We start from the raw sequence: 17,740 nt of genomic DNA, 5'->3' as shown, positions 1-17,740 counted from the left end.
CCTCAGCCTATTCTTATTACAAAAATCGGTAATGTTTGCTTCATTCGCTGTGCACGATTCAGACATTAACACAAGAAGTAAACTCCTACCTGTTATTGCCCACAGCAACAAGAACAGAGTGCTGAGCCCAAATGCCATTCTACACCGGGCAGGCAGTGACAACCAGGCTTCTGGCCAGCTGTTTGGAGATGATATATGACCTTAGTGTAGGTTTCCTCTAATACTGTTTAGTACCTAGCAGGAGCCTTGAAGGGCTGTAATAGACAGCAGAGGAAGAAATAGGTCAGACGTTAGCATTTTAGACTGTCACAGCACAAGCAGAGAGGATAAATGTAGGCTTGACAATTACTTCCCCAGCGTCTGTGTGATGGATGAAACAGGAGATTGGGCAAAATGAAGATAAAGAACAAATTACTTACCTGTAACTCTTGTGCTTTGAAGGTACAGAAATAGCCTACACTCCTGGGTTCCTGTATCTACAAAGCACCAGTATCTACAAACCCCTCTATGCACTTATTGAACAAAGGGAGTTTATTTCTGCTCAAGTGGAAAGTGAAATGCAACCATAAAAAACATCTTCAATATTAAAATTCCAGGCTTCAAAGATAAGTCTGTTAATTTATGGGACTTCTTGTGTGAGTAAGGCAAACAAGGGCCTCTTTGGGATTTTCAGGAAGAAGACATTTCTTCTCAGGACAGTCAAAGTTCCTCCAGGAATCCTAAGCAACTAACATATGGGTTTAATGGGGAAGAACTAATTCCAACATCCGATTTGAGAAGGAAAAACAAGTTTTATTTAGCCAGCTATTTAGCTACAATCTACTATGCATACAAAGGATACGGAGGCATACCTCCTGAGGGAAGGGAGCTGAACCTTTCGCTTGAGTATAGCCCTTTCAGTACAGAGAATCACAGCTAGTTTCCTTTGATAGTCAGTGAATGACTGGAGTTTGTTTCCTTTACAAGTCAGTCACTGAGCTGGTTACTGATTTGCCCCTTAAAACTTGGCCTTTTATATGGCAAGTGACTGGCCTGCTACAAAACAAGGAGAAATACAGGAAGAAGAGAGCTGTTTTGACATGTTTTTTTTTTTTTTTTTTACACAGGCTGATCTAAACAGGGTAGATATTGAAACAGCTCCAGATTCCAGATGGACTTCATCTGCTCCACATGCAGTCCAAGTAGCCATGTAGCATCAATTCATTAGGAAAGGAAGAATCTCCAGGGTCCCTACAAACAATCTGCAGTTTTGGAGAAGGGGAAGGTTAAAGTAGAAAAATATTTTGCTGAGAATCTCAAGTCCCAAATGTGAAAAGCAATAAATTTGGCAAGCTGCCTGCAAAACTGTGGAAGGTTAGTCACTTTTCAGAAGCCCAACACTCATTTTAAAATATAGTTTGACATTTTTAAGCCTAATTCTACCAAACAAGCAATAAAATTTCTTTTTGAGAGACACACTATTACAGAGAATCCATGGCACCAAGCATCAAAATGGTTATCATGATTTATTCAAATGACACAAAACCAAGGAAAGAACAACTATCCGTCACAAAACAGCACTACTTTATGCTTAAAAGTGTTTTGAAATTTGCAATTACAGCTCCCCATCCAAAAGAAATTCCTAGAAACAGGATGAAAATGTATTAATCCACTTCTTCTTCCCACTCTGACCACCCTTTGTTGGGCATCAACTATTAAACAAAAAAATCTTTATTTTAATCTAGCACTGCAAAAGCTCGTGCAAAGCTGGGGTGTTTGAGTTTTTGTCATTATTCAAATAGACTAAATTCAACACAAGTGTAGCTCCACATAGGGCAATGAAGTTACATTAGGAATTAATCTGGTTCAGTATGCTTAACTGAGAAGGAAAATAATGATACTTTGTTCTTAAGCAGCACCTTTTTCCAAAGGATCTCCAAACACTTACAAGCATTAGTTAATTCTCATAAGACACCTGTAAGCTAAGCAAATATTATTAAATCCATTTTACATTTTAGGAGCTAGTGATAGTGACTCCTATTATTAAAGTTGCCAACCATTTCCCATTATAACCCCAAAGTTCAACTCCTTATAACTTTGTCAAACTTTAGCTACTGGGACTGAAACTCTCCATGTTTGCTCTCTGTTTCAGGTTTAATTTCTTTGGGATGTTTCAGCTGTTTTTGAGAATAAGATTAGGGAAAAACAGGAAGTTTTGCCAACCTTAACAATTTTTCCAACTTAAAAAAAACCCAGGGAGCTGGAAGGTGTCTTATGAGAATTAACTAATGCTTGTAAGTGTTCGGAGATCCTTTGGAAAAAGGTGCTGCTTAAGAACAAAGTATCATGCCCAGATGTTAGATTTTAGGATCAAGCTCCTAATAAGTTCTTTTGCACATGCGCAAATGGCAGTTTTCTGTGGCTTATGACTTGTCCAGTTCTGGATGGATTTTTACTGGCACAGAAAAAGATATCTCTCTGACTCTAGGAACCTATCCCTCTGGTTTGAAACAGAAACTTGAAATCTGGCAGAGGGATAGGTTCCTAGAGTCAGAGAGAGATCTTTTTCTGTGCCAGTAAAAATGTTCTTCACCCCTCACAGATTTCCTGAAGCAGTCCCACAAATCAGATGTGTCTCTTTAGGATAGACTGGACACATATGCTCCTCTGGCCTAGGGGAAGGTGCATTGGGCTGGGAATCAAAACATCACAGGGTCAAGTTTCACTTCTTCTGACTGGCATTAATAATAAGGATTGTGAAGTATACAGAGTTATTAAGCAAGGCCTTATACCCTTGCCCCCAAAAGGAGGCAAGTATCAGTTCCTTCATTTAACAGAAGGAGTAAGTAAGGGTTCCACAAGGTCATATCGGGCAGAACTGGGAATAGAATTCCGGTCTCTAATACAGAAGACCCAAGACTTAGCCACTTAGCTGCACTGCCTCTCATAAATAATATGCCAGTTCTAAGATGGCTTCAAAATGGAGCTCCTCCTGTATACATAACCCATTGTTTCAGTGTACTATATTCCCCCTTTAGTGGCTGGTTCACAGAGGTGAACAGCTTGATGCTGATGCCAACTAATATAGATATTGCTTCAGCAAAAATTATTAGTATATTTGCACTGTTGAATCTCTTGGGTTCAAACCCTACTCATGATGCCTGTGGAACAAGGTTATTTATACAATAGAATTTGTATTTTTCTAGAAAATGAGGTTTTTATAAACCTACATTGTAAGTATGAAAGTAAGGTGTCAAAGATAAGCATTAAGAAGGCGACAAGCTTAATTTCACCCAACTTGCATATGCATTATGATACACACTGTTTTTACTGTACAGGACGCCTGCCTCACTCAGTGCTTTTTTCTGATGACAGGTAACTATTTTTATTTACCTTCTATGTAACAAATCGCCAAAGCCTGCTCCCACTGAAGTCAATTGCAAAACTACCTTTGATGTCAATGGGAGCAATATCAGATCCAAAATGTATATAATGCGAATATTAAGAGTACAGCCTTTTCTCCATTAAAAAAATAGAAAACCTCTTTAAAAATAATAATGACTTTAAATGTCTAAAGAACTGGGCCCATGAACACTCTCCAGAGGGAGGCAGGATGTAGCTGTGGGGAAGGATTCTGAGGTTAAGCAAATTCTGCAGACATGTGCCACTAAAATGTAACTATTTTCTTTCTCAGAAATGCCATGTACCTTCACCCCTCTGATTTACCCCACGATATTACATTGTCTACATACAAGTGACATCAGACACACTACATCAGAGCTTGCTTACCTTGATGTAGATAAATCAATAAATGCATATTTTTAAAAAAATGATGTGGATGAGAAGTCTGGTTTAAATCAACAAAGCCAGGGGATCTGGTATTATAGCTGAATCTCTATCCTGCACTCACACATCACTGAGCCTTTTTATTTTCATAATGATGTGAACAGAGAAGATAATGCTGTCAGCATTAACTTTGAATTTTCTTGGCTTTTATCGGCTTAAGTCAGACCTGTAATCTTATTCACATTTCAGAGGAAGAACTGCTCAAAATGGACTGTATGCAAGTTTATATGACAGTAAAAATATATATTGCCTTACATTGAAAACCACTTTTTTTTTTTTCTGAGCCAGCTTTCAGCTTTGCTTGAGCCAAATGGAATTCTGTATCTGGCAGCCCGAGACAAACATTTCTGCTTCATGATTTTTAACATGCTCAGCAGTGGGGCAGACCCCCAGCACCAGACTGTTCAGAGGACAAAAAACAACAACAACAACAACTCAATTTCCCCCAGAACCTTTCTCTGTATTTCAATCCTCCGGGGTTTTAACATAGACTAAAATCATTTTCCCTGTTAGAGAGAGAAAGGGACCAGCCAAGCAGTAACACATTAACATTCCCTGCACATAAAAGTTACCCCAGGGTTAGAACAATAAAAAATTGTACAGACTGGATTACCTAGATAAGGGACTACATCTAAATCCTTGGTCTGCAGAGTGGTGAATATAGCATAAGGCAGCATATCCAGGCTCTATCTTCCTCTCATTGACATTAGTGACAAAACTCCCACTGGACTCAGTCAGGCCCATACAGGAAAGCTCAGAATCTTCAAATGTAGCTCACTGTTGGTTCTGATGGTACTTGTTCTCACAGCTGATGCATTTCACCTTCAAGGTAAAATAATCAAAGACTGGAAAGAGTGTGTGGTTAGGATAGTCACAGAGCAGCTCTGGAGAACTGCAGACTGACCACCAGTGGAATGACAGGACTATGAATACCTTGCTCGTTAGCAACAATTTTACTCCTGGAGGAATTCTGAGCCAAAAAATTAAAAATTCTGCAGTCAATATTTTAAAATTCTGCAAAATTCTGCAAAATTTGTCAAAACAACACAATATAATCATGCTAGTTTCTATTATTTTGGTAATTTATTTAAACTATAATCCAATGGATGGAGAATGGAAGTGGGGAGTACTGACGAAAATCCCCAAACCTTCTTGCCTAATAGTAATGCAGCTAGGTTTGACCCTTTATTTCTAGTTATTAGTCAACAAAGATATGCAGCCATATGCTCAGGGTTACATCATAGGCAACTGAAGGGCAAACGAGGGCTGGGCAATCAAACACACAATTTATATTGGCTACTGACCATCTCCAGAAAGGTCAGTAGCAAACAGTTCATGGCGCACATTTTGATAGGAATTTTTTTCCAAAAATTTAGACAGGTTCTAATCACTAAAGCACCATAAGCATTTATAAGGCCATTCTGTCCTTTACACCACTCTGGCAATGTAAAGGAGCCTTAAAACTTTTACACCTATTTTATACTCCTGGTGGGAATTCACAAAGACACTGGGAACAATTCACTAAGCAGGCAGACTGCCACATTCTGCTCTGCCTAAGGGGACAGAGCCTGCCCCATGCCTACCTCCTCAGAAACACCCCAAAGCCCTGCCCCTCCACACCAAGTGTACCGCAATAGCAAGCGAGAGGGACAGTGTCTCTCTCTCTCTCAAACGCAAGACTGCCCAGCCCCCTGTCCCCCCAGCAGTAATTTACGTCTCTACTGGCTGCCCCAGGTGCCTGAACGGACCTACCTGCGCTGCAGGAAAGGGGCGCATGACCGCTCTTGCGGCTTCCCTTTGCTTCCCCGTCAGAAGTCATTTTTCTGTGGGGAAGCAAAGAAATCTGCAGAGGACATGAATTCTGTGCACATGCAGTGATGCAGAATTCCCCCAGGAGTAAACATCACCTCAGGGAGGATTTTCCACTGCCAGGAACCCTGTATTCTTTGGGTTATGCTGCCAGAAGAAGAACAGGTAGAAGTAATATCTTAAACTCTTCTCTTTTTTTTAAGCTAGCCAGATTTCATGTTGATGATGTCCCTTCTCCAAAACAGGAAGATACAGTAAATGAAACCTCCTACTTATTAGACTGTCCTGATTTTTTTAACAAAAAACAATTTCAAACTGAATCTTTCCATTAAATACAGCATTAAACAATCCTTCAAAAAAAAAAAGGGATACCCCAAGTAGAACTGCTCCACCAATTGCACCATTACAGTAACCCCTGGCATCTCTGACTAACACAGAAGGGAAGAAAAAACACAACAGCAGCACTCACCACTAGTATCACAAGGAAACTATCTGGGGAACAAGCAGGCATAATTCTAATGCCAAAGGATGGTGTAACAGTGGTAAACCTTTCCAAACTTAGGTGTCTAATATTAAGCATCTAAATAAAGGAGCTAATGTTCAAACTATCCACAACTGCTGTTGAAGACAGTGAGATTTACTGGTGCTCAAAACCTCTGCAAATCAGCTCCCTTATGTAGATGCCTAATAATAGGCACCCAGTTTTGAAAATGGGTTATAGACAAAACTTTCGTTATTACAACTCCAGTACATATCTGTGATTCTGATCCTTTCTCTGTTCAATTTGTATGGAGTTCTGTATGCCTTGTTTAGTAACTGCTGTAGGTTTTTATAGCCTAATTCCAGTCAATTTTGTCAGTCAAATTCAGAACTCCTACAAAAAATAATTATGTGGAAAAAAAAAAAACCTCCCTACCCAGTTAAAAATACCCTATTACATTGTACTGAAGGGTCACTTGTCTGTGTGGTATGCTCAAACACTCATCACTGCTATCCAATGCAAGTAACACAGCTAAAGCAGAAAAGTAATGATTCATTTAAAGGGTCATTTTACTGTACAATACTTAAGCAGATATGATAGCTACCTGAATAACAAATGACTTTGTTATGATTCCTGCAGATACAGCGAACAGCAAAGGAATTCCTAACAATGAGACACTTAAAAAGGTTACACAGTACCATGAGCAGTTTACAGTTAAAAAAATAAAATAAAAAAAAAAAATCAATGAACGGTGTAATTGCCCTAATGAAAAATTAAAGTGCCATTATCAGTGTCAGAATTTACACCACACTGTGACACATATAGTGACTGGAAACAAGTCAAAATCATTCAGGATTGCTGCCACTTAAATTGCAATACAGATATCATTTGCATAGCACTTAGTGTATGCACATGCCAGAGTACTTCATGCAATGTGGTAAATATGAGCTGCACTCAATAAATGCATCAATAAAGACTCAAAGATGCCAAACATCTCAGCACTTTGAATCCTCACTTGGCATAAATCCTAGTCTTAGAAGGGAGGCACCTGAGGACAAAAACTGATGGATTGTTGTGATCAACTGGGACTGTAATCAAGAGATCTTTTGGTTTCCACACATTCTTGATTTTTGTATGAAAATGGTATTTCCTATTAGTTCTCTGTATCATTGCTGAACATCCATTATGAAGGGGAATACAGTTGTCAATATCAAACTAAAGAGAAAAAAACAGGTTTCAAGGGATTGCTAATGGGACAGACAGCCTCAAAGATCCTGGTATGAATCCAGCTCATATTTGCAGTGCTGAAAGCCACGACTGTCTGATGGCTGATCAGTGGCCTCTGTGATGAGGCTGCATGGACATGGTCTCAGTCCAATTCCTAGTGGATGTGTCCTCATCATAAAAAGCAATCGCCACAACTGGCTGCCTCCCTCATCTTCGAGGCCAAAGTCGGAATGAGGATGGAGAGTGAACTACCCTTTCATATCAGAGGTCTTGCAGGTCAGACTGGGGGGACACATTGATGGGACAGGGCAAGGGAAGCTTGCACTGCTGCTTCCCATCCTGTGCATGAACAGAAAGTATCAGTCTCCAAGACTGATACCTTTCATGAGCACTGAAATAAAGAGAAAACATATATTATATGTTTATATAATTCACATTTATATATATATAAAAATCTGAATTAAGTTGTGTTTTAATAGATATATAAAATATATATAATATATTTATATATTGCATATATTATACATTAAAATACTACCTCTGATCAGATTAGCTCAGATTATTAATTTTAATAGTGTTTTAATATATGTATTTGATTAGTGTGTGTGTGTGTATATATATATATAAACACTACCTCTGATCAGATTAGTTTAGATTATTTTTGCATTTCTTTTGGTGTGCTTTTATATTGTCAAAATGGTTTACATTTTTATTAAATGCAATGAAAACTTCACTCTTAGGGACATAGACTAAGTTGCAGCGAAGATCATATTTTTACAATCAAGTTTTAAGACCTTAAAAATAAAAACAAGTTACTCAATTATGCCAACTCTCATGATTTGATTATGAGTCTCATGATTTTTGCTATTTTTCTTAAAGTCCTATTTCCTGAAGTCAAGAGATCATGTGAGAATCTTAGCCTTCATTAAAAAAAGAAAGAAAAAAAGAAAAAGAAAGTTTCTAGTCCTCATGGTTGCGGAGAAAAGTTTGAAAACACACCCCCTAAAGACTCAAAATCTAGAAGGCAAATAAAAAGAACCAATACTTAGTATCTTTTAAAAATAAAATCTAGGGGATGAAATCCTGGTCCCATTCAACTTCAACAGGACAGGATTTCACCTATAATTTTTAAGCTAATGTCATGATTTTTGGAGCCCGACTCATTTGAACACTTAGGGCTGGCAATACTGTTATATAATGTCTGATTATGACCTAAAGAACACCTCAATGCTAATTGGCAAAGGGTTCACTGATCTGTAACAGTAACTATTGACAGGCCTTACAAACTCACCACATCTAACACATTGTTTTCGAAATACTTATCCAAAGAGGGTCAAGAAAAGTCTCTAATAAAAACTTACAATATCATACTAATCCTAATTGTTATGAGATGTATGGATGGATGTTATTTAAGGAGTTGTGTATATATACACACCAGAACATGTGTTTTAAAGTCTGAATCAAAGCAGGGATGTCAAGCAGGTTTTGACCAGACTAAGGATGTATATTCACCTGTGTGCCTCGGGTCATATGTAAAATAGGCATTGTAAGCCAACACAACGGAAGACTGTTTGCACGACGTTAACATGAGGATGTGAAGGCATCATGGAGTCAGCACACCGACAAATAAACCATCCTGACTCTGGGGACAAAACAATGAACTGTGGGGGATATAAGGAGAACGCAAAAGAACACATCTTGATCCTTCACTGAGGAAACAAAAAGAACAGCGTTTTCTGCATTCATGAAAGGGGGATCCCCAGCCATGTTGGTTGGAGACGCCGGGAGATTGCTTTAGGTGACAGAAACTACTTCAGACAAAGGTTTATTCTGTTAATGTTAAGTTTAGACTCTAGGAACAGTGTTATACTTTTTGTTTTATATGTAATCATTTCTGTTTCCATTTCTATCCTTACTCACTATCTCTCAAATCTTAACCTTTGATAATAAACTGATAATTGTTTTCACTATAAATATATCTCAGTGCTGTGATGTTATATTGGAGCTGATCCTCATTTGAATAATAAAAGCTGGTCTGTTCACTATTCCTCTGGGGACAGCTTACCTGGTAATTTCTGTGAGTGTCCAGACAGAACATGTAGGGATTTGAGGACTGGGGTGCACCTATTGTTAACCAGCAAGGTAAAGTAAGGTCTGGCAGAGCCCTGAGAAGACTGTTAGGGTGCAAGTTAACTGACTGGTGGTATCAGGGAGCTCACACCCAGTTCAGCCCAAGCAAAACTTCCTCTCACCAAAGGCAAGTGAGTGATAAGGTCACTCACAGTACTGGGCACACTGAGGAAGCATCATACCAATCAACTACTTATCTGCAACTTACTTTTTGACTGACACTCCATTACCTGTCAAGGCCAAAACGTTCAAAAGTGGTCACCGATTTTGGATGCCTGAGTTTGTGAGCACCCCATTTGAGACTCCTAGACCCTGATTTTCAGAAGCGCTGAGCACCCAGAAAATCAGAGGGCGAGTGCCCCAAAATTGAGGCATCTAAAAATCACACACTTTAAAACATTTTAGCCAGAGAGATAGTGATCACAAAACCAAAAAGCAAACAGCTCTATTTTCTGGTTCAGTCTGCAGTGTCAGCAAGTTGAGAAAATTCTGGCTTTTACTTTAAAATTGTATTGGCAATAATACTACACACATTGATGGGGTTTGCATATGAAACACTTCTCATTAAAATTTCAGTTTTACTGCAGAAGTTTTCTGGCAATTACCTCATTTTAAATATAACAGTGAGGTTACCCTTTTTATGAACATAAGATGTTTCATGTCATTTTCATTATTTGAGTACATGTCAGACAACATAGAGCTTGCTCAACAAATATGAGAAGTCGCTTTTTGGTATTCAAGGCCATATGCACCTGTCAACTAATGAATACTCCTAATTTTAGGGAATTGATATTTTTATATTAAGGGAGTGCACTGAAGGATTCATGTTGTAAAATACAGACTCTGAAGTTACGTAAGTACTTAAATATACATATTTATTATAGCCTTCAATGGCCAGTCACAGTCTGATTAGCTGAGACAGGCTCATGTGACTAAGTTTAGATTACGTCCTATTGCCCGCATAGCTGATTAATTATATTTGACGCTAAAAATATGCCCAGCGGTGGGCAAACTATGGCCCATGGGCCATATCCAGCCCATCAGACCTTTTAATTCGGCCCTGAAGCTCCCGCCGGGGAGCAGGGTCGGAGGTTTGCCCCGTTCCTGTGTTCCAGCTGGGGAGCAGGGTCAGGGGCTTGACCCGCTGTGCACATGTCGTGGCTCCCGGGAAGCAGCCGGTATGTCCCCACTCCAGCTCCTACGCAAAAGGGCAGCCGGGGGCTCTGCATGCTACCCCCACCCCAACCCCCGCCCCTGCAGCTCCCATTGGCCATGGTTCCCAGCCAATGGGAGCTGTAGGGGGCGGTGCCTGTGGAAAGGGCAGCGCACAGAGCCCCCTGGCCATGCCTCTGCATAGGAGCTGGGGGAGACATGTCGCTGCTTCTGGGAGATGCTTGAAGTAAGTGCCGCCCGGAGCCTGCACCCCTGCCCCCCCTGCCCCACAACCCCCTGCCCCAGCCCTGATCCCCCTCCCACCCTCAGAACCCCTTGATCCCTGCTTGGATCCACCTCCTGTACCCCTAAACCCCTCATCCCCAGCCCCACCCCACAGCCCACACCCCTTGCTGGAGCCCTCATCCCCCCATACCCCAAAACCCCTGCCTTAGCCTGGAGCCCCCTCCTGTACCCTGAACTCCTCATTTCTGGCCCCACCCCAAAGCCCACACCCCCAGCAGGAGCCCTCACCCTCTCACACACCCCTACCCCTGATTTTGTGAGCATTCATGGCCCGCCCTACAATTTCCATACCCAGATGTGGCCCTCAGGACAAAAAGTTTGCCCACCCCTGATCTAGCTAATGATGGAGAATGAGTCAAATGATCTGGAGGAGAAAAGACTCAGTACAGGACTGCTTAGATATTGCAGGGCACTATCAGCAAAAACAAAATCCTGTAACTTAGACGTGTATACTTATTCTATCCATAGTTCCTTGCAGCTACTTTTAGACATGACTCCTGTCTCAGAGGGATTTCACACATACCTTTCGAGCTCTGAGTCTGAGTTTGTGTATGGACAGAGGGAGAGAGATTAGATACATTACCTTGGCAAAAAAGTTTATTTGCCCACTCAACCAGGGCAAGTATGTTTTGTTTCTCTTTGTTATAAGCAAGTAAAATATCACTATGATATTCATTATCGCCAGTTATCCTGGTAAAGGCTAGAGAGTATATCTCATGCCTGTGGTAATAAATCTTCTGCCAGTTTTTCAAAGCTAAGATGGACAGTATTCCCCATCATCCCAAATCTGGAACATGAAACACAGTGTGGAAAGTGACAGGTTTCAGAGTAGCAGCGATGCTAGTCTATATTCGCAAAAAGAAAAGGAGTACTTGTCGCACCTTAGAGACTAATAAATTTATTTGAGCATAAGCTTTCGTGAGCTACAGCCCACTTCATCGGAGTACTTGTGGCACCTTAGAGACTAACGAATTTATTTGAGCATAAGCTTTCGTGAGCTACAGCTCACTTCATCGGATGCATCTTGACCTTGACCTTTTGTTTTAGTATGGAAAATGTTATATGCAATGTGCTCCATGATCAGATTGCCTGAAAGAGTAAATCACATCATGTGCAGTTAATAGAGGGGTGGGCAATTGGCATGGAGCCTACTGGTCCTAGGACATTTTGCAGTTTATGAAAAGGCTGCAAAACTATAATAAACGTGGTCAAGTGGCTAAGACAGAGGACATGAAGATATCCATGGTGACCAGGGCTTGATTGACAGGCCACACATAAAGCACCAGCCCCTACCAATAAGCAACACAGCATAGCAAAAGAAGATGTGCCCCACATGTAGGTAATAAGCAGTTCCAGTAGTGGCCTCAGAGAAGTGGTAAAATACCAGTGGGTTTCGGGAGGTGCTGGAAGATGAATTTGATTCCACTGGCACTGGTGCTGCATGGCAGGAGGAGATGCATATCACAACAGCATTCTGAGGGGCAAAATGGAGAATATGTGGGTGTTCAGAGATTAGGCAAGGAAGCAGTTGATCCATACAGTCAATCAACTGGAGCAAAAACAGCAGTCATATCATAAATAGCCACAGGCATGCAGGATTAACAAAAGTGTTTATTTGAAGACAATGAAGCTAAAGGAAGAACTATCCACAGGTACAAATCACACAGCACCATAACCAGAGCTGGGTGTGCCCTTGGCAGTGATTAAAAAAGGAACTTTTTTTAAAACTCAAAACACAATTAACCTGTGGAACTCACCGCTACTTTATATAATTGGGGCAAAGAGTTTAGTTGTGTTCAGAAGGGGATTAGACATTTGTAAAAATAACAGGAATATATGCCATAAAAATAGATAAGGAAACAAATTATCAAGGAATAAGCCAACCACTAACTGCCTCAGTTGAGGAAGGAACTTTTTGCATAGACATATTGTCTATTATGGGGGCTTTGTACCTTCCTCTAAAGCATTTGTACTGAACACTGTAGGACACAGGATATTGGACTGTTGTCCTGATCCAGTACGGCAATCCTTATGATCCTAATAAGGACAGACATGTAGTAACAATACCAAAACAATCAACCACACCACACCATGTAAAGTTACATACCTTCAGAAAATAACATTCTATAAGCAATGCTCAGGCAGCAACCATGCAATGGAACCATCAGCAATGCCCAGCATAGCCAACAGCTGTGCCTGCCACATTATCCAAATGGACAGCTTCTCTCCCGTGACGAGAGAGGCCATGCATGATGAGAGCTCCACTGGATACATAGCAATATTAAGACACACAAAGTAGCACTGATAAAGTCACCAGTAGACATGGGTCCCACGCAGTTGATTAGGGAATCACACACAACCAAGAGTCATAAAACAGAATTGCATCCAGGCATTTTCCCTGTGGAAATTAGGGCATCCAGTGGCTGTTGCTTTATTCACTGCTTGCATGTCCAACACTCATTGTTGGGGGAGGGTGGGGAAGGATAAACTGCCAGGGTGCTTTCGAGAATACACCCTTGTTCCTTAGGTCATACCCCTTGTAGGATTCATCCTACACTCACTGAAGTCTGTGGCAAAGCTCCCATTGACTTTAATGGTGTAGAATTAGGGCCTTACTATGTCGTCCTTTCCTTTGCTCTCAGGGATAGCACATCAACCCAGGGCGTTGTGTGTATACTCTATTCCTCTCACTTACACTACCCCTTTCACACAATTTGCCCCATCTCCCATCCTTTGTGAGGTGTGTAGCTCTGCACACATTGTCTAAGATACTAAATTAATCTTTCCCTTTTTACAGGGAATATTGAGTATGAAAGATGAGTGTGGTACAAGGTTAATAAGAGATTACAATTGTCCTGAAGCAGGTCAAAAATTATGGAACATCCACTTGAATAGTCAACCCCACAAATGAAAAAGCTAATAAAAATGAATGGGCATTATGCAAACAAGAGGAATATATTTGTGCTACTATATATATATATTTGTGCTAGTAGCTGAAAGCCTATGCTGTTGCACAGGTGTAATTCATAAAGTTGTGTGTAAAAAAGCCAAAAATGGCTGAGAACTTAAAACTGGACAGTAACAGACCATAGATCTCAGTGATGATTGAATCATGGCAATATTCTAAACAAAACGAGTTGTCCTCTATGCTTGTAGCTACTTCCATTGATTAACACTGACTCTACAGACCTTCTAGGCTTTGGGGTTATTGTGTCTGCTGGCTGTGTTGATTTGTGTCTGGGGGGGTTGTGCTGGGAGATTTGCGTAGGTGGCATTTGGGCACATGGGTGTGGCAGCTGGGCCAGGTTATCCATCATCCGGGCAGTCTCTCATACAACCAATGAAATGGTTGCATGTAAATTAGCTGTAGAATAACACTTGTGATTGGTTAAATTACCTCTGATATCACAATGGTCTAGGATTCTGGGCACGCATAGATACATGCCTTACTGTAGCTGAAAAATGCACAGGGGTAATCCGTAAAATCAAAATGGCTGAGAACTTAAAAGTTGGACAGTAAATGATAGTGAATCAGAGTGATGGTTCAGTCTGATGATGCTCTGAACAAAAGCTGCTCTCAGCCGTGCTTGTAGTTGTTTCCATCACTTCACGCTGACTGTACAGACATCATAGGCTCCAGAGTGACACACAGAGTAACAATCCTGGATTTTTATTATACGGATTACAGTTATGCTGCTCAGGGTCAGGCCTCTTGTGCTAGATGCTGTACAAACAGAGATAGGACACAGTCTCTGTCCTGGAGAGCTTAATCCATAAATGGCTTGGATTGTAAATTCTTCAGGACAGGGACAGGGACTCTATCTATCTATCTAGATAGATGTGTGTTTGTGCAGCAACTAGTAGAAGAGACTTGGTCAGCACTACTGTAATATAAGTAATGCACACACACATGGATTGGGAGAAGAAGAAAAATAGGCTTATGTTGCATTTAATTTCCAACTCACCTTTTCATCTATAGGTTGTTGATTTAGACTGTACGCTCTTTGGGGCAGAAAAATGTTTTCTGTGTTTGTAAAGCACTTAGTATTTACATAGCACCCAAACTCTTCTAGTAATGGAATTATCGATAATGATTTTTCCTTAGATTGCAATGGGATCAAACTTTGCACTTAGCAAATATATAAGTGCTCACCATAACGTAAATACATGTTTACAACAAAAGCATGCACTTCAGTAGCAAATTACTAATTTCCATAGGCTCTGTAACTGTAACATTTGCAATATTGAGATTTCTTAGCTCCATCACATCTGCATACTTCCAAAGCAACATTTGGAAGAGACTTTTCCATTTTTGACCCTTTTTAACCTAAGTGGAAATTGAAAAGAAATGCCCTCACTACAGCAGTGAATCCATATTAATTGTTTTTCTTCCTAATCCAACAGGTGGTACACATTTGCCAAATACATTATGGAAATAAAACATTACTAACACTGAACAATTGCTATAGCATTTCCTTTATTTTTTCAAATGACCATCACAGTCATATAATAAAACCACTTTGTCCAGTATTTCTTTACACATAGGCATTATATTGCATTGTGCTAATTCAGCAAGAGGGGGGAGGTATTTTCCTAAGAGTAGAGAGTGAAAACATATTTGCTAAGGAGCATATATTTTCCTTCCTTCCTTCCTTGATGCTGTGAGATGCACAAGTGCAGCCAATTAGTCTTGGTGTTCAAGATCTAGACCAGTAATATATTTGTGAAATTCTTGGAGGGTGCAAGACCATAAAATCACTTAAAGCTCTCAATCAGTGTAGACTGGTTGTCATAATCTATTTAACAAGTAACGCACATTTCCAGGCAATATATAGAGCAGGGGAGAACATCCATTCTCTGGCTGGGAAGTTATTGAATGTTTACAGCCAGAGGGGGATGGGGATGGGAAATTCCATAGTTTCCTAACCCTTTCAAATAAATAACCGATCTATGCAACAATTAGCTTGTGCAGCACGAGGTACTTATTGCACAGCACCAACGCAGACCCAAACAACACTGAACGCACCGGCTCCCAAGCTCAAACAAGTGCTAGCATCTACAGCATCCTTTGTTGTATCTATAACATAGCCATCTGCGAGGCATGCGTTGCATACAGGGTTAACTCGCTCTCCAGCATCTATAGGCTAGCGGGGCAGGTATGACGACCGTACCTGAGACTGCTGATGGAGATGCTGCTGCTGTCGCTTCCCCAGGGCCTGGCAGCATCCTTCGCTGCCCCATCCATGGAACGGAAGCCAAGCGGGAGGAGAGGCGTGTGCGCTGGAGCCGGAGGGGGGGAGCGGTAGCGGTAGCAAGGCACCAGGCCAAGATGCCTAATGTCTTCTTCCTGCGGCTGAATCTGGGAGCTGCTGCTGCCCGGATCCCCAGCGCGGCGGCTGCAGGAGCAGGAGCGAGACAGCAAGGGCTGTTCCTCCGTTCTCCTTCCAGCAGCTGCAGCTGCTGATGCTAACGCAGCAGCAGCGCCCGGAGACGCCCCCTAGCGCTTTATCCCAGCCCCGCGCCGGGCAGCCCGCGGGGGGCGGGGCGCGCTGTAGGTTGCACAGTCAGCCCAGCCTTTGCCGGGAGCCCAGAGCAGGGGAGGCGGGGCGCTGGGAGCAGAAGATGGAACCTGTCCCGGGCTCGCGCAGCCGCGTGTCACGCTCCCGCCCAGACCGACCTCTGCAAAGAGCGGGTGGGCGTCTAGCCGTGGTGCACGGTTTGGGTGGGTGGGTCCACGGTGCAAGAAGCGGAGGGGCGGGAAGGGGGAGGGTCTCTGGGCGGGGGCGGAAGAAGGGTGTTTCACGCATTAAAGCAGATGGTTAAAAATAATGTCGATAATAAGAAGCAGATATGGATGCAGATTCCCAGCTCCTCAAAGGTGGGGAGTTGGTCCCACCCAAGAGAAAGAGGGCAGCTAGAAATCCCTCCAAGTCCTGGGTCTTCAGACCTGCTGGGATATTGATTCAGAGGCACCTCGGCTTAAAACTGCGCTTAGGCTAACAGTCAGGTTGCACTTTTCCTCCAGGGAGCTCAACCCCCTTTCAAAAGTGAACAAATATTATTGTTCTTCCCATTTTACAGATGGGGAAACTGAGGCACAGGGCAGTGCTATGGCATGACCAAGGCAAAGCTGGGAGTAGTACCCAGAAGTCTGGTTTCCCAGTCCCCTGCTCTATCTGAAAGACACAAAATGGAAGTGTCGGTGTGACAAAGATGGCTTTTAAAAGGTGCTTGCAAGCAACAGAGCTCAGTCTGCAGCAGACAACCATCAAAGCCAGTATGGGGTGAAAGGAAGGGAAACTGTCATGGTGATTATCCCCCATCTGCAAGCTGGGATCAGGTCCATAATCCCAGGGGTGGTGTGAGTAGAGGGGTGCCAACCCTGCAGATTTCAGTTCATGGAGAAGTGGAAGTGGAATGAACACTGTTGGTTTGCTGGGAAGCTTAAATACAAGGGACTCAAAGCTCAGGGGGACCCTTAGTTCTATATCCTCTTTCCCCACAGCAGCCCTAGCAATACCTCTTTACCACTGCTGCCTTCAAGGAGAACAGGGAGGCCTCCTCCCTGGGTCTTCAGGGTCTGGGAAGGAAGTGGGAGAGGGGTTAGTGGCTGTGTTCCTCCACCTTGTATCTTCTGCTAGTGTCAGCCAGGCAGAACAATGTCTTCCTCCATGCCCAGGATTTTCTGGGGAGTAGGGGGACGAGAAAAAGGCCTGACCTCCCCTTGTTCCTATACACACACTCTCTCCCTCCCGCAATGCACTGCTACACTACACTAAGCCCAGGGAGGGGATAACTAGAACATAGTTG

General features: G+C 42.0%; 1 protein-coding gene across 5 annotated transcripts in view; it reads right to left on the bottom strand.

Moving 5' to 3' along the window:
- KIAA0319 (KIAA0319 ortholog) overlaps positions 1 to 16,460 on the bottom strand; it is an 83,742-nt gene extending 67,282 nt beyond the window's left edge. For 2 of the 5 annotated variants that reach the window (XM_043540040.1, XM_043540042.1), the window contains exons 1-2: positions 16,102 to 16,460; positions 90 to 254 (exon numbers count right to left, since the gene is read on the bottom strand). In XM_043540040.1, the coding sequence (XP_043395975.1) occupies positions 90 to 138 (49 nt within the window). In that variant the 5' untranslated portion in view covers positions 139 to 254; positions 16,102 to 16,460. Of the gene's footprint in view, positions 1 to 89; positions 255 to 4,438; positions 4,648 to 16,101 lie in introns of all 5 variants that reach the window. The other 3 variants (XM_037893041.2, XM_037893042.2, XM_043540041.1) reach the window with 2 other exon arrangements.
- Positions 16,461 to 17,740: the final 1,280 nt, after the last annotated feature.

The sequence above is a fragment of the Chelonia mydas genome, chromosome 2 (assembly GCF_015237465.2).
Source record: "Chelonia mydas isolate rCheMyd1 chromosome 2, rCheMyd1.pri.v2, whole genome shotgun sequence".
NCBI lineage: Eukaryota > Metazoa > Chordata > Testudines > Cheloniidae > Chelonia > Chelonia mydas.
Note: the sequence above shows the minus strand (reverse complement) of the source record. Positions and strands in the feature narration are given on the sequence as shown.